Source organism: Myotis lucifugus, unplaced genomic scaffold (genome assembly GCF_000147115.1).
Source record: "Myotis lucifugus unplaced genomic scaffold, Myoluc2.0 scaffold_2, whole genome shotgun sequence".
NCBI classification, from domain to species: Eukaryota; Metazoa; Chordata; class Mammalia; order Chiroptera; family Vespertilionidae; genus Myotis; species Myotis lucifugus.
The window spans coordinates 13,371,012-13,387,075 of NW_005871050.1; the positions used below are offsets into that span (position 1 = coordinate 13,371,012).

The window sequence follows — 16,064 nt, forward strand, 5'->3', positions numbered from 1 at the left end:
TACAGAACATTGGATCAATCATCCTCCCGCAACTTTGGAGGCAACACCAAGATTGCTGAAATTCTTGAGACAAGAGCAACCAATTAACCAGGTGTTTTTTTTTTCCAAAGTAAAACTGCCCCTGGAAAGATATTATAACCTAATAGTGTGTGTTCTGTTCTTTTTGCAGGTGCGGTTAGAGTGGCCAACAGACCTTGCAGTCAATCCCATGGACAATTCATTGTATGTCTTAGATAACAATATTGTGCTGCAAATTTCTGAGAACAGGCGCGTGCGGATCATTGCAGGGCGCCCCATTCACTGCCAGGTGCCAGGTATCGATCATTTCTTGGTCAGCAAGGTGGCAATTCACTCCACTCTGGAGTCAGCGAGGGCCATCAGTGTCTCCCACAGCGGCCTGCTCTTCATAGCTGAAACAGATGAGAGGAAAGTAAACCGCATTCAGCAAGTTACCACCAATGGGGAGATCTCCATCATGGCCGGTGCCCCCACTGACTGTGATTGCAAAATTGATCCCAACTGTGACTGTTTTTCAGGTATGACCTTTTTAGCAATTCACCAGCTCCCCCTCTCTGTTTTCAAAAGAAAAACATGCATCAGAAAAGTCCAAAGGAAAACCAAAGTGTTGCTTGTGAACATTAATATGAGCTAGTGGAAAAAGCAGTGCGTTGGGGGTCAGATAGCCTACTATCTGATTGTTCTGCAGTTGACACACTGAATGGCCCCAAGAAAGCCCACAAAATCTTTTTACTACTTGCTTACTTCATCTGTTAAATAGAGGTGTCACTTGTCTCAATTATATCACCTTCCTGGTTTGAGGATAGACTAATATAAATACAAATCCTGATAACTCTAAGAAGTTAAAACCATTATACAAGTGTAGGACCATAATGATATTTGTACTTTGGAGAAAGAGAAACTAGGTAAAACCTACATTTAGTAACTTAGCTCAGGAAAAATATTACTTCCCCTAAGTAACTGTTTTCCAGATTGACAGCATGTGCTATTTGAAACCCAAAGGGACTAGGAACAGACTGCTTTGGAGACACATGGGTGGAATCAAAACTTTACGACAATGGAGGGGTCTCAAGACATTAATCTGCTACTTCCATTGTTATTGTTTGTTAAATCCAAAACTTTCTCATAATCATCAGTGCCCTTTACTTTCAGTTGAAATAGGGGGGAAAAGAATAAAGGAAAAAAAAGAGCCTTTCCCCCATAACATGGAATGGATATTCCAGATAGCAAACAGTCCTCAAAATGTCAATAGATACATTTGTTGCTGGGACATGAAAATCACTCCATGCTGCTTGCAGCCCTAATAAACTGTTCATCCAGGCCCAAATGGTTCTCTTTTAACCTTTGCTTTTACTTGGGCCAGAGAACTCTAGAGCAACTTGGTCGATATGACTTTTGATCAATATTTCCAATGTTTTCCTGGACAGTTTTATAGTTATTTTGCTAATTTATATTTTTCATTCAAGACAAATCTAATATCTATTCTAGTCATCAAAGTTGGTGTTCTGAATCATTGTTTCACATACATACTTAGTGTACTTTGACAAATGTGACAATGGGAATTAGCTGAAGAAAGGTCCTCTAGGCACAGTAGGATTGGAAAGGTCTGAGATAGATCCTACAAGTATTGACAGGCATTAAGTCTCATGGATTTCCAGCCAAATTTTGTTGGCTGTTATTATTTGCTGTTTTTTGTATCTTGCAGTACAATAGATTCTGAACAGCAGGATTGAGGATTTCACAAAATTGGTATTACTGAGATAATTGCATCTTACTGTTTATCTTCAATGGTACTGACTCAAAAATTTTGAATAATGGGTTTCAAATTTGTCAAGGAGGACCTGCAGAGAATGCTGGCTAACTGATTGTTCCCTTTCAGATGATTCTTGATGCACAGTGATTTCTGTATACTGTTTTTTCATACAAATGTTTATGATGACAATTATTAAAATCAGGATCTTTCTCCCACAGGTGATGGTGGCTATGCCAAAGATGCAAAGATGAAAGCCCCTTCCTCTTTAGCAGTGTCACCTGATGGCACCCTCTATGTGGCTGACCTTGGGAACGTTCGAATTCGAACCATTAGTAGGAACCAAGCCCACCTGAATGACATGAACCTTTATGAGATTGCTTCACCTGCTGATCAGGAACTCTACCAGTTCACCGTCAATGGAACCCACCTGCACACCTTGAACTTGATAACAAGGGACTATGTGTATAATTTCACCTACAATGCTGAAGGTGACTTGGGCGCCATTACCAGTAGCAATGGCAACTCTGTGCATATTCGCAGGGATGCAGGCGGAATGCCCCTTTGGCTTGTAGTGCCTGGCGGGCAGGTGTACTGGCTGACCATAAGCAGCAATGGAGTTCTGAAAAGAGTATCAGCCCAAGGCTATAACCTGGCCTTGATGACCTATCCAGGAAACACTGGGCTTCTGGCTACCAAAAGTAATGAAAATGGATGGACAACCGTTTATGAGTAAGTTTCTAATTTTCAGCAGAGGCTTTGTCAGGTTTTTATTTGAAGTCATATTATAGTAGGAAAATGGTTTAGTGCTTGCTGGTTGTTACATGCTAGTTTCTCCTAACAAACACAATCTATATATATAAAAGGCTAATATGCAAAGTGTCCCTGTGGGAGTTCAACCGGGAGACAGGGAGTTCTATCACTCACTATGATGTGTGCTGACCACCAGGGGGCTGTGCGGAATGAAGGAAGGCCCTGGCCAGCAGCCAGAAGGCCCTGATCAGCCCTGTTCGCCGGCCAGGCCTAGGGACCCTAGCCATGCATGAATTTTGTGCACCAGGCCTCTAGTAAAAAATAAAAAGTCAGGGAGGAAATTTAACCCAATTCCTAGGTTTTGGGCCCGTTTCTCCAGAGCAGTTTTGCAGAGCATAATAATAAAAACATAGACGAAATGAAGAATCAAGGGTGGCACTGCAGGAAACAAGAATAATGTAGAAGTCCATGTACTCAAGAAATTTACAGCATAGCTCAGACAACAAGATAACATTTTATTTAAATAACTAAACTAGAAAAGTGTTTGAAAGCAGCAAAGAAGCAGTGTGTATTTCTTGATCCCGGTGGGGTTTAATGAATGAATAAATGAATGTGTGCCCAGCCTAGCCCAGCCCAGTCCAACTGTGGGAGGTAAGTGGGAAGTTAGAACATAAGAAGTGGACCTTGGAAAGCAAGTGTGAAATGATGTTGAGGCAAGTGCAGAATGGGAGAGGCTGCACTTCATTGGCTACTTCTGTGAAATGGGAGCCAAATGCTCGTGTGCAGGGTTGGGCTTCCCCCTTTCCCTGCACTAGTCAAATAACCCGACACATGTCAGCATTCATAGACTGGATCTGTGATAACTTTGTTTAACAAGGCATTAACACAAGATGTGTCTGACAGCGAGCTACAAGGAGGTGTCATGACACAGAAATAGAGACCATTGTCCTTGCCTTTTAAAGCATGGACAACCTTGTTTGCAAGTCAACACATTTAGAAAGCTAGTCTGCCAGCACTCAGCAAGCATCTTTCCCACAAAGGGAACTGCTGAATTTTTAAGCAATTTCCTGAGTGAAGATCATCCATGGAATCTGAACCTCTGGGTCTGAAATGGCATTAATGTGAAGAATGTGACCGTGGAGATATTAAGTATGAAGGGTTCCAAGTGTGACTATTCTGTGAGGATATAGAGAATATGAAGAGAATGTGTCCAGACCCAGGAAACCCTTCTAAGGAAAGGGACAAAACAATTGGCCTTCAAGTTTTGGCTCATTTCCCAAAGAACTGCCACTTATACAAAAGAGCTGGACAACTATTTTAGTTTCACTTAGAAAAATGTATTCAGTTGTTTCTGTTGCAAGTCTTCCTGTATTTTTTGAGATTTTTCTCTTACATCTTAATAACAGTAATAAAAGCCATTATTCACTGAAACTTTACTATGTGCCAGGTACTGGGGTAGGTGATTTACATACACTATTTTTTTTTAAATATATTTTATTGATTTTTTACAGAGAGGAAGGGAGAGAGATAGAGAGTTAGAAACATCGATGAGAGAGAAACATCGATCAGCTGCCTCCTGCACACTCCCTACTGGGGATGTGCCCGCAACCCAGGTACATGCCCTTGAACGGAATCGAACCTGGGACCTTTCAGTCCGCAGGCCGACGCTCTATCCACTGAGCCAAACCGGTTTCGGCTACACTATTATTTTTATGATCCCAAAAAAACATCATGGGATAGGTGCTTCTAGTATGCCTGTTTTATGGATGATGAAACTGAGGCACAGAATAGTTAACTTGTCCAGATTCACACAAATGTCCAGCATTCAAACTCTAACAGTCTGACTCATTTTTAAATACCTTAAGAAAGATAAAGTTTCTAGTGAGATTATCTTTTTAAATTATTATTATTATTTTTAATCCTAACACAAGGACATGTTTTACTGATTCTACAGAGAGGGGAAGGGAGGAAGGGAAGAAGGGAGAAAGAAACATCGATGTGAGAAACATCAATCGGCTGTCTCCCATACACACCCTGACTAGGGATCAAACCCCCAACCTAGGCATGTGCCCTGACTGGGAATGGAACCCTTCCGTGCATAGGACAATGCTCCAACCAACTGAGCCACACCAGCCAGGGCAAGAATATCTTTTTTTTTAGTTTATTTATGCAAGATCACACTGCAGCTGAAATTAGACAAACTATTTTGAAACCTAATGGTTGAATCTAGTCAAGCAATAAGAAATGGCTGGGGGAGGGGGGCGTAAGAGATCAACCAAAGGACTTATATGCATGCATATAAGCATTACCAAAGGACACAGACACTAGGAAGGCTGAGGGCATGTGCTTGGGGGTGGGGTGGTCAGAGAGAGGTCAATGGGAGAAAAAGGAGACATATGTAATACTCTATGTAATACTTTAAACAATAAAGAACCTAAAAAAAGAAAGAAAGAAATGGTTTAAGTCCCAACTAGTTTTCAAAATAAACAGATCATTCATTCATTTATTTATCAAACCATCACCTTATACACTTTAAATATATACCATTTTAGCCCTGGCCAGTGTCTCAGTGGTTAGAGCATTGACCCCTACACCAAACAGTCTCAGGTTTGATTCCGGTCAAGGGAAATTACCTGGATTGCAGGTTCCATCCCTGGCCCCAGTTGGGACACATGTGGGAGACAGCCAATATTTGTGTCTCTCTCATATCAATGTTTCTCTCTCTCTAAAAATCAATGGAAAAGCCTCACCAGTGTGGCTCAATGGTTGAACATAGACCCATGCACCAAGAGGTGCCCTGTTCGATTCCCGATGAGGGCACATGCCCAGGGTTGCAGGCTCAATACTCAGTAGGGGGCGTGCAGGAGGCAGCCAATCAATGTTCATGTTTCTATCTCATCAATGTTTCTAGCTCTCTCTCCCTCTCCCTTTCTCTCTCTCTAAATAAAAACGCATTTTTAAAAAATAAATAAAAAATATCATTGGGTGAGGATTAATAATTTTATTTGTCAATTATAACTCAATAAAGCTAGAGGAAAAAACACACAAAGTAACCCATTTGTGGGTTCACTTATTTGTTCAATAAATATTTCCTGAGCACCTACCCGTGCCAGGCATTGTTCTGGTGTCTGTAACACAGACATGAATAAACCAGATAAAAATATCTACCCTCATAGAGCTTAAGTTGTACTGGAGAGAGACAAGTAAAATGTACAGAACTTCAGATGGTGATAAGTTCTAAGGATAAAATAAAGCAGGGTAAGGGAGATTAAGAATATGGGGCAGGCCCTGGCTGGTGTTGCATGGGCCTGTGCACTGAAGAGCCAAGGGTTTAATTCCTGGTCAAGGGCATATACCTGGCTTGCAGGTTTGATCCCCAGCCCCAGTCAGGGCATATGCGAGAGGCAATCAATTGATGTGTCTCTCTCACATGGATCTCTCTCTCTTCCCCACTCTTCCCACCCTTCCACTCTTGCTAAAAGTCAATGGAAAAAAATATCCGTGGGTGAGGATTGGCAACAAAGAAAAAAGAATATGGGGCAGAAGCGTTTTTATTTCAAGTTGGGTGGTCAGAGAAAGCCTAACTAAAAAGGTAACATTTGAGTACAGTAGTTCCCTTTATCCCTGGTCAACAGTTTCCGTTATCTGTGGTCAACCATTGTCTGAAAATATTAAATGGAAAATTACATAAATAAGTCACAATTTTTAAATTGTGTGCTGTTCTGAGTAGTGTGATGAAATCTCATGCTCTGCCTCTCCTTCCCACCTGGGACATGAATCATCTTTTTGTCCAGCATGTCCATGCTATAGACACTCCTCACCATTGGTCACTTAGAAGCCTTCTCATTTATCAGACTGACTGTCAAGATATGGGTATCTCAGTGTTTGTGTTCAAGTAACCCTTATATTACTTAATAATGGCCCCAAAGCCCACGAGTAGCGATGCTGGCAACTCACGTATGCCAAAAAAAAGTTGTAAAGTATTTACTTCCTTTAAGTGAAAAGGTGAAAGTTCTCGAGTTAATAAGGAAAAAAAGGAAATAAGTTAATAAGGAAAGGGGAAAAAAACATGCTGAGGTTGCTAAGATCTATGGTAAGAACAAATGTTTTATCCATTAAATTGTGAAGAAGGAAAAAGAAATTTGTGCTCATTTTGCTGTCGTATCTCAAACTGCAAAAGTTATGGCCACAGTGCATGGCAAATGCTTAATTAAGATGGAGAAGCCATTCAATTTGTGGTTGGAAAACATGAACAGAGAGAGACCACATTCACAGAACTTTTATTAAAGTATATTGTTATATGTTCTATTTTATTATTACTTACTGTTGTTAATCTCTTACTGTTCCTAATTTATAAATTAAACTTTATCATAAGTATATACTATGTATAGGGCGGGAAACAGTATTAAAAAAGGATTTGGTACTGGCTGCGGTTTCAGGCATCCATTGGGGATCTTGGAACATGTCTCATGTGGATAAGGGAGGACTACTATACATACATACCTATAGGAGGTGAGGGAGTGAGCCATAAGGATATCTGGGGGGGTGGGGGAAGAGAGAGAACATTCCAGGCAGATGGAACAGCAAGTGCCAAGGCCCTGCAACAGGAACAAACCTCATGTGTTCAAGGAATAGTAAGGCAGCCACTGTGACTGGAGTGGAGTAAGAGTAATGGGAAGATGAAACCTATGAAGTTACAGGGCTACTTTAGGTAGAGCTTTGTAGGCCTCTGTAAAGACTTTGACTTTTAGTCTGAGTAAGAGGTAGAACCACTGGAGAGTTTTGACTAAAAGAGTGACACAATCTGGCTTATATCTTTAAAGAATCATTCTGTATTGAAAAAAATTGTATGGTGGAAGCAGAGAGGATTTGCAATAATCCGGGAATAAGATGATGACTTAGATCAGGGAGTGGAGGCAGTAAGAAGTTATAAATTCCTAAATATATTTTGACAGATCTGTCAGGACTTACTGACAGATTGGATGTGGGCGTGGGAGGAAGAATGGTCAGATATCTTCAAAGTTTTTTGGCCTGAGTAACTGGAAGTTGGAATTTTCATTTACCAAGATAGGGGGGACTATGCAAAGAATACATGATACCAGGTGGGAGATCGGGAGTTCAGTTTTGGATATGATCAGTTTGGTTAGACATCCAAGTGAAAATAGAACCGTACACATGCTGGCACACATGCCGACCGGGAATGGAACCTGCAATCTGGATATGTGCCCTGACCCGGAATCAAACCCATGACCTTTCAGTGTATGGTACAATGCTCCAACCAACTGAGCCACGCCAGCCAGGGCAAACCATTGCCCCTTCTTACCTGCATGTAGAGAAATGAGCAGTTTCCAACCTGCATAATGTAATTAATTCTTCTTTTGGTCTGCTCTGCACAAAAACTGCCTTTCACTTTTATCCTCAATGTGTTAGCCAGCTGTGAACACTCTTCCAAGTGTTTCTTTGTCCTTTGGAAGTTGGGGACCACAGAATAGGACCTACTATTCTAGTCAGTGTTAGAGCCACCCTGACATAGTAGAGGGTGGCCTTGCCACTGCCACCAGGCCCTCCTAAAAGAAGTTGAGCATTTCCCTGAGGTGAGAGGGAGGCTGGCTGCCTTCTGTGGCCAAAGGGGACAAATGGTTTGCCGAGGTGGAAATAGAATTTCTGTTCTGAGATGAGACACAGAAAAAGAGAAACAGAAGCAAAATTTGGCAGGATGCAGGGCGGCTACAGAGAAGTAGCTAAAGCAGTAATCCATTCAACTTTCCATGATCCTCAGCAATGGAGAGGAGAAATGACACAGATGACCGTGAACATTGCGTAATCCACATGGGATTTTAAAATGCATCTTGTGCAGTGGTAGAATGTGGGCTTGTCTTGTGTCGTGTGATGTTGTTTAAATAGTCCATTGATTTTCATAATTCCGTTTGACTTGGACCAGGATCAAAATTGCACACCCCAAAGTATTAGTACTTGATGCTTGACTGCCCCTAAATGTCCTGAGTGTCAGGGGAAAAGCTGACCACAGAGAAACTGCTAACAGGGAGGTGACTGTCAAGGCAGGAATATTGGCTGAAGGAGACAGGGGTTCTGGCCTGAGGGGTTGTCGGGCTCCTAATTGCAATGACCCTGCCACAGTTGAAGCCTGAGGGAGGGGCCCAGCTATTCACATGGCAGGCAAGCCGTCTTTGCCCCTGAAGCTGCAAAAGTATCCAGGATGCCCTTGTTTGTTTCTCAAGCAGTGCCCTGGCAAAGGCATCTGCTATACTAAACTGAAAAGGTCCCAGAACGAGGCCAAAAGCATCAGTTGCGGCGCTGCTGCGGGTCCCGACTGAGCTGACAGTTCCTCAGGCCCTTGCCCTTTGTGGGAGCCCAACACTCGAAAGAGACTGTGCATTTACATGATTTCTTAACCCCTGGTCTTCTGTTCTCTCTGTTTCTGAACTTTGTTAGCATATTCCCCACCCCTGTTCCAACCCCCCCCCCCAAAAAAAAATAATGCCATTCACTGACAACTTGGAGAAGCCTTCATTATAGCTCTAGACTGTTTTACAAATGCTCAGTTTTATGAACGATGGCTAATGAGGAATTCTCCCTCCTCCGTGATAAGATTAAAAAGGGGCTGGGGAGGGGCATAAGGTAAAGAAGCCATGTCTCCGGATGAGATATTTGCCTAGGCATAGGATGTGAGTCCCATGCAGAACCGGTTATGTAAATGAATAGTCCAAACACATCAGAATGTTTCCAATGCTTTCTAGAATCTCAGAGTAGGGAGGGGACTAAGGCACCATGTGGTCCAGCCCCCTGCCTCCTGGCAGGCAAAGGATTTCGATTAAGTCAGGCAAACCTAGAGTGACCAACTGTTCCTTACAATCTCCAGAGACAGATAACACCTTTGCACAGTCACCTCTCTTTGTGCTTTATGCCCTTGGTAAGGAGCAAGAATGGGCAGACAGAATTGTGGTGGGTCATGCTAGGGAAAACTGCAATAGAGACAGGGAGTGAACAGGAGGAAGAGAGGCTGCTGGCCAAAAAAGCTTTCAGAGGCTGGTGGGGAAGATTAGCTGCGTGCCACAGGGCATCTATGTAAGTTGAGCCTGGCCTCTCAACACCACCATAGATGGCTCTATCTATTCTCTAACCACACTGACTCTCATATCCACCCCATCCTCTCCATTTCCACTAGCAGCCTCTTTTATTGCACTTATTCAACAAGTATAGTGCCAATCTTCTCTGTGCCAGACCTGAGAATACAGAGATGAATGAGACACTGTGCCCTCCCTCTAATAATGTAAGAGTTTACAAAGAAAAACAAGTCCCAATAATGGGCAATCACAATATATTTAATAAAGGCAAAAATAAAAATCCACCATCTTCTCTTACACAGACTGAGGCTGCGGCCTTCCAACAGGCTTCCTGCTTCATAACTCCCCTTTCAAGATACACTGCCACCAAAGCACTGCTTGAATCATCCTGTTCTCCCCCTGAAAGTCTCTGACTACCTGCTTTCCTCCAGAGTCTGGTACTCCGATTCCAACATGCCTTTCCAGCCTTATCCCCCACTTCCCTCCTAGAGGAATGTTGTGCTTCTGCTACCCCATCCCTTCAATGGACATCCCACCCACCTGTGTGCTTTACTTCATGTCATGACCTCTGGAATGCCTTCCTCCCTCCCCAATCTCTACCTAGCAAGGGATTGAGCTCTACCTCCCTTCCAGGATTCAGATACCACTTCTTCTCTTCCTTCTCCTGTTCTGCTTAGCCCAGTGCCTTGTTTACAAAAGTACACAGCAATATTCTGACATTAGAATGAGTCGTGTGTGTATCTTATCTGCCACAAATGAAGATAGAAGGGCATTATGGACTTGGAGTTGAATCATAGGAAGCCAAATGAAGTTATTTGTGAGGAAAGGGAACCCAGTATTTCTGAAAGAATGCTTATTAGGTTGCTCAGGTTTCTGGCATGAGGGGGTAAAGAGGGTTTGTTTCCATTTTTAAAAATAAGTAATGAATTTTTCTTCTGTAATATTCAATATTTTCCTGAAAGCAAAGGTGAAGGAGCTTCTAGTTTTTTCTCTGCATGGGTTAGCTCTGGCTTCAATTGTCCTCAAGGAAAAGGACAGGCTATCCCTTATGAGAAAATACCAGACCCAATATACTTATCATAATATATAAATCTCATCTCCCCAACTAAACTGTATGCTCCTCAAGGACAAGAATGAGTTCTGAATTTCCTTTACAGATGCTTTTGCTTCATGGGGACATGTGTGTGCATGCACACAGTGGAACTCTCTAAAATCAGAACAGAAAGGGACAATTTGATGGCATCTCCTCTTACCAAACCCACTTCTGAAATCTATGAAGGCCACAGTCATTGCCTGATGGCACAGTTTACTAACCAAAATTTATAGGCCTGGTTAAGTGAGTGCAACTTTCTGCTGGGGTGGAGGAGCAGATAGCTACTATGTTGCATCCCAAGGGGATCAGTGGCAGCATATTGGCTTGTATTTACTCTCTGCACCAAAGGATGCAAGCACCAAAGGGAAACGCACAGCATAGGAGATTTTGATTAAACTTGTCTCTGAGACATTCCATCTGGAAACACGCATTCCCCCGTCATGGGGTGGGGGGCACCTCAAGCAAACCATAGGAAATCAAAGGCTCCCATTATTTCTTATCTACTTTTGAGCAATCTTTCCAAAGTTGTGGGATCTGCCAGTCACTTTTACTTTGGAAGTAACCCCACAGAAGAGAGGTGGGTCTGTATGTTTTGACCAGGGGCCATATAAATGATTGAGCACATGAGTGGCACCATACTGCAATTGCTTTGACTGTGACTAGCAGAATTGGGGCACATGAGTGTGTTGAGGAATAGATGGCTTTGGGTTTTTTTTGTTTTGTTTTTTTTAAATATATATTTTATTGATTTTTTACAGAGAGGAAGGGAGAGAGATAGAGAGTTAGAAACATCGATGAGAGAGAAACATCGATCAGCTGCCTCCTGCACACCTCCCACTGGGGATGTGCCCGCAACCCAGGTACATGCCCTTGACCGGAATCGAACCTGGGACCTTTCAGTCCGCAGGCCGACGCTCTATCCACTGAGCCAAACCAGTTCTGGCGGCTTTGGGTTTCTTTTATTTGTTTTCCTTCAGTTTTATTGTGTTATAATTGACATACAAGTATTGTATAATTTTCAGGCATACAGCATTACTTGACTTACATTTATTATGAAATGACTACCACAATAAGTTTAGCTAATATTCATCATCTTATACAGATACAAAAGAAAAAGAAAAGAAAACAAAATGATTTTGGTTCCTCCTGATGAGAACTTTTAGGATTTACTCTCTTAGCAACTTTCATATATATACTATACAGTCATCATGTTGTACATTACATCCCCATGACTTATTTATCTTTTTTGTAATCCTTACCCTAGGATATATTGTTATTGATTTTGAGAGAGAGAGAGAGAGAGAGAGAGAGAGAGAGAGAGAGAGAGGTGAGAGGAATATCAATCGATTGCCTCCCTCACGTGCCCCAACTGGGGATTGAACCCAAAACCTGGGTGTGTCCTGACTGGCAATCAAACCTGCCACCTTTTGGTGTACAGGACGATGCTCCAACTAACTGAGCTACCCAGCCAGGGCACGACTTATTTATCTTATAACTGGAAGTTTGCACCTTTTGACCATCTTCTTCCATTTCCCCCATCCCCAGCCCCCACCTCTAGTCAGTACAAATCTGCTCTCTTTTGCTGAGTTTGGTGTGTACATATTTTTTTATTTGGGGGTATTTTTTAGATTCCACATATAACTTAGATCATACAGTATTTTGTCCTTTTCTGTCTAACTTATTTCAGTTAGCAGAATGCCCTCAAGGTAGCGTACTTTGTTTATGATAGAGTTAAAGTCAAATGTGCACTCTCAAATAAGGATGCCTGTCCAGCCACAGCAATGAAATCAGGCAATATAACTTTTTAGCTCCCCAGTGACTGGGCAGGACTGTGGAAAATTCTACCTGATACTCACACCATTGCCTCCCTCACCAGAAAAAGGTCAGGCAGCAGCCTCCCAGCTAGATCTCTCCGAGTAATTACAGTTTTACCCAGGAGTATTTAGCTTTCCTTTCTGAATATACTCTTGTCAATTTGGAGGGTGGGCATGGAAACAGAATATGTAGGAATGTGGCTGTGCTCTTTGAAATAAGCTTTAAAATGTATAATCTCAGATAAAGAGCACCTGTGACTGAGCTTAAAAGGTGTTTGGGGTAGAGGGTGGGAAAACAGATTTATCCACAGGCCACTGCTAAGGTCTGTTGGGGTGTTTGGCCCTTGTACCTTTGCTCATGAATGACTCAGTTGGCATCTGATCTTAGTCCTGAGGAGTGAACCCAACCACAGCCCTCACTTTCAGATGAAATCTTGCTTTAAAACAAGGGGCTGAGTGACTGGGAAACGGCCCCCAGCTGCAAAGCCCAGTGGGAACCTGCATGCATAGCATCTTAGGTCAAATTTCCTGGAAAAATGATGAAGAGTGACCTTGCCAAAGGTGAGGGAACCCCTTAGAAATCAGGAAAGGGAAACCAGAGGTGCTGGTGATGGTTGTGAAACAGAAGAACTGCTTGGGTAATCCAGGCAGCGAGGCCACAGTCTCCCTCACGAGGCAGGCCTGCAGCAGCTCCCTTTTATCTGCTGCCTCCAAACTCCTCCCTCCAGGGAAAAGCAGCTCAGAACCTTGGGAGAATTCAAAGCTGGACATCGTTTTCTTATCCTAGAAGGAAGGCCAGGCAGACAAGATTTGGCTATGCTAGGTGTTCAAGCTCTTCCATGCCCCTTTCTCATCAAGGACTTGCTTCTTGTAGCCACAGAGCCCTAAAGCAGACCATGGGCAAACAGGCTGAGCCATGCCCGGCCAGCATGGCTCAGTGGTTGAGCATCGACCTATGAACCAGGAGATCACAGTTCGATTCCTGGTCAGGGCACATGCCCAGGTTGCAGGCTCAATCTGGTGTGGGGTGTGCAGGAGGCAGCTGATCAATGATTCTCTCTCATCGTTGATGTTTCTATCGCTCTCTCCCTTTCCCTTCCTCTCTGAAATCAATAAAAATATATTTTAAAAAATAAACAGGCTGAACAAGCAGGAGGATTTTGCCATTAACCTCAGGCACAAGCAGCACCTTTTGGTCTTTCCTTGATAATGTGGCCTTAGCTGTATAGCAGCAAGACACCAACCGTTTTGTCTGAAATCCATTTAAATAAAGGGCACATCCAATTAAACCAACTAGGGCTTCACATATCTATGATGTCAAATGACCTATTTGATTATTTTTATTTTCATACATGATTAGGTTTTGGTTTTTTAATTTTAGAGAGAGGAAGAAGAGAGGGAGAGAGAGAAACATCGATGCAAGAGAGAAACACTAACAACTTGCCTCTTGCATGTGCCCCGACTAGGGATTGAACCTACCACCTTTTGGTGCACAGGATGACACTTAACCAACTGAGCCACACCATCCAGAGTTACATGACTGTTTTAAATGATAGGGTGTGTATGTGTGCACATGTGCTCTGTCCACACAGAACTGAACTTGAGGGAAGTGACATTGTGTATACCCTCAAGTTCAGGTCTATCTGATAAAATAAGGTCCAGCCCCTTTTCCCAAACCTACCAAAAACTAGTCTAGGTTTTAAAATTTGAGCAACTATCTAGGCTGAGTTCTTGAAACCCAGTGTATTAACACTGAATCACTATATCCTTTTGCATAATGGTTGGGGGATGAGGTAGCAGAGCCAGACTCCACCATTGTGTCCAGGCTGTATCCTGTTCACTTTGGGTAAAAAGAATATAATTGTTTAACATTATAAAAGTGCTTAAATATTTTGTAATTTGCAGCTTGAAAAGAAAACAGTAATGGGTTTCCAAGTGCATGCCTTTACTTTTAATGAAGTGTTTATTTTTCATGGTTCTATTGGCAATAAAAGAACAGCTCCACATCAAAAGCCTTCAGGGAAGCAGTTTTCATTTGGAGGACAGTGAGATTGCCAATAATTTTGATGGTGTGTATGTGTGTTTTTTTTAAAGTAAACTCACTAGATTATATTTCTAGATATAGGTTATTGCCTATTATCCCAGGTAATTATTTTTTTCTCCTACTCATATAAGCAAATTACAACACATTATGTGCTATACTCTAAAAAGCTAAAAAAATTAAGTGACACTGAGATCAGGGGGCTCCATAATGTTCTAATGAACATGCTTCCATTATCTTCTGTGCTTGTTCATTTTGTTGGAAGAATGATTCATTCATTTCAAATTTGGCAACTTAAACGGCAGCAAATAAAATTTTCCTATTACAATGCAAAGTCAGTTTATTGGCCTTCTCAGGCTTTGGGCCCTCGTTTGTGCCTCTGTTTCCTTTGCCAACAGCACCCTCTGCTGGGTTCTGTCATCCATCACATCTAATGGGATCAACCCAAATCGCAAAAGGGAAGCTGCCCTGCAACATTACACACAGAGGGACATGATTCATAAATCAGTTTTCCACCCTGGTGATTCATTACCAGACATATTTTTTCTGTAAAGCAGCACAGTTCAAGGAAGTCATCAAGAATTCAGAAGCTGCAAAAATACCTTCGTTTGATTAATCATCCCTCTGACATTTTTCTTCTTATTGAACAAGGTTAATAATACTTGTTATCACTCAAAGTTAAACTGCCAAGTGATTTTTATTTTGCAAAGGTCTGTTATCACTGCCAAGAGGCTTCAAAGTTGGCATTGGTTCCATTCCTCAGGTATGACCTCGAGGGACATCTGACCAATGCCACATTTCCCACTGGAGAAGTCAGCAGCTTCCACAGTGACCTGGAGAAGCTGACAAAAGTGGAGCTGGATACTTCCAACCATGAAAATGTCCTCATGTCAACCAACTTGACAGCAACTACTACCATCTATATTTTAAAACAAGGTAAGACTATTTCTAACTTCTCCTGACTGTAATAGCACCTATCTTAACTTCTACCCTTCTAATACATAGAATTCACTTCCGTCTGAGAAGATGGCATTGTCTCCCTATTTTTAAGCTCTGGAAGCTGAAACCCAGACAAAATCACCCCTTTCACAGATTCACATAGCAACCTTGAGCCACATCTCTGTGGGAGTCATGAGTTTACATCTTTGCCAAATCCTCTCTTCCGTCAAGTCATTTTGCAGCACCTAGCAGTGCGTTAAGCTCTTTCGGGCATGGAAGGGTTATGGTAAAGAAATGGAGTCTGTGTCCCATCTGATATTAGCATTCAAGATCCATGCTGACATGGGGGAATAAAAAGGATGAATTAGGATACACACTGAGCAAGAATATAAGAGAAATGGGAAAATTAAAAGATCATTCTGGCCCTAACCAGTTTGGCTCAGCGGATAGAGCGTCGGTCTGTGGACTCAAGGGTCCCAGGTTCGATTCCGGTCAAGGGCATGTACCTTGGTTGTGGGCACATCCCCAGTAGGGGCGTGCAAGAGGCAGCTGATCGATGTTTCTAACTCTC

The 16,064-nt window shown here is 42.4% G+C and overlaps 1 protein-coding gene across 3 annotated transcripts in view; it reads left to right on the forward strand.

Annotated features, from left to right (window-relative positions):
- The window catches only part of TENM1 (teneurin transmembrane protein 1), a 596,847-nt gene that overhangs the window by 547,611 nt on the left and 33,172 nt on the right, over window positions 1-16,064 (forward strand). For all 3 annotated transcript variants that reach the window (XM_023756535.1, XM_023756543.1, XM_023756550.1), the window contains 3 exons: window positions 170-536; window positions 1,990-2,500; window positions 15,318-15,490. In XM_023756535.1, the coding sequence (XP_023612303.1) occupies window positions 170-536; window positions 1,990-2,500; window positions 15,318-15,490 (1,051 nt within the window). The remainder of the gene's footprint in view (window positions 1-169; window positions 537-1,989; window positions 2,501-15,317; window positions 15,491-16,064) is intronic.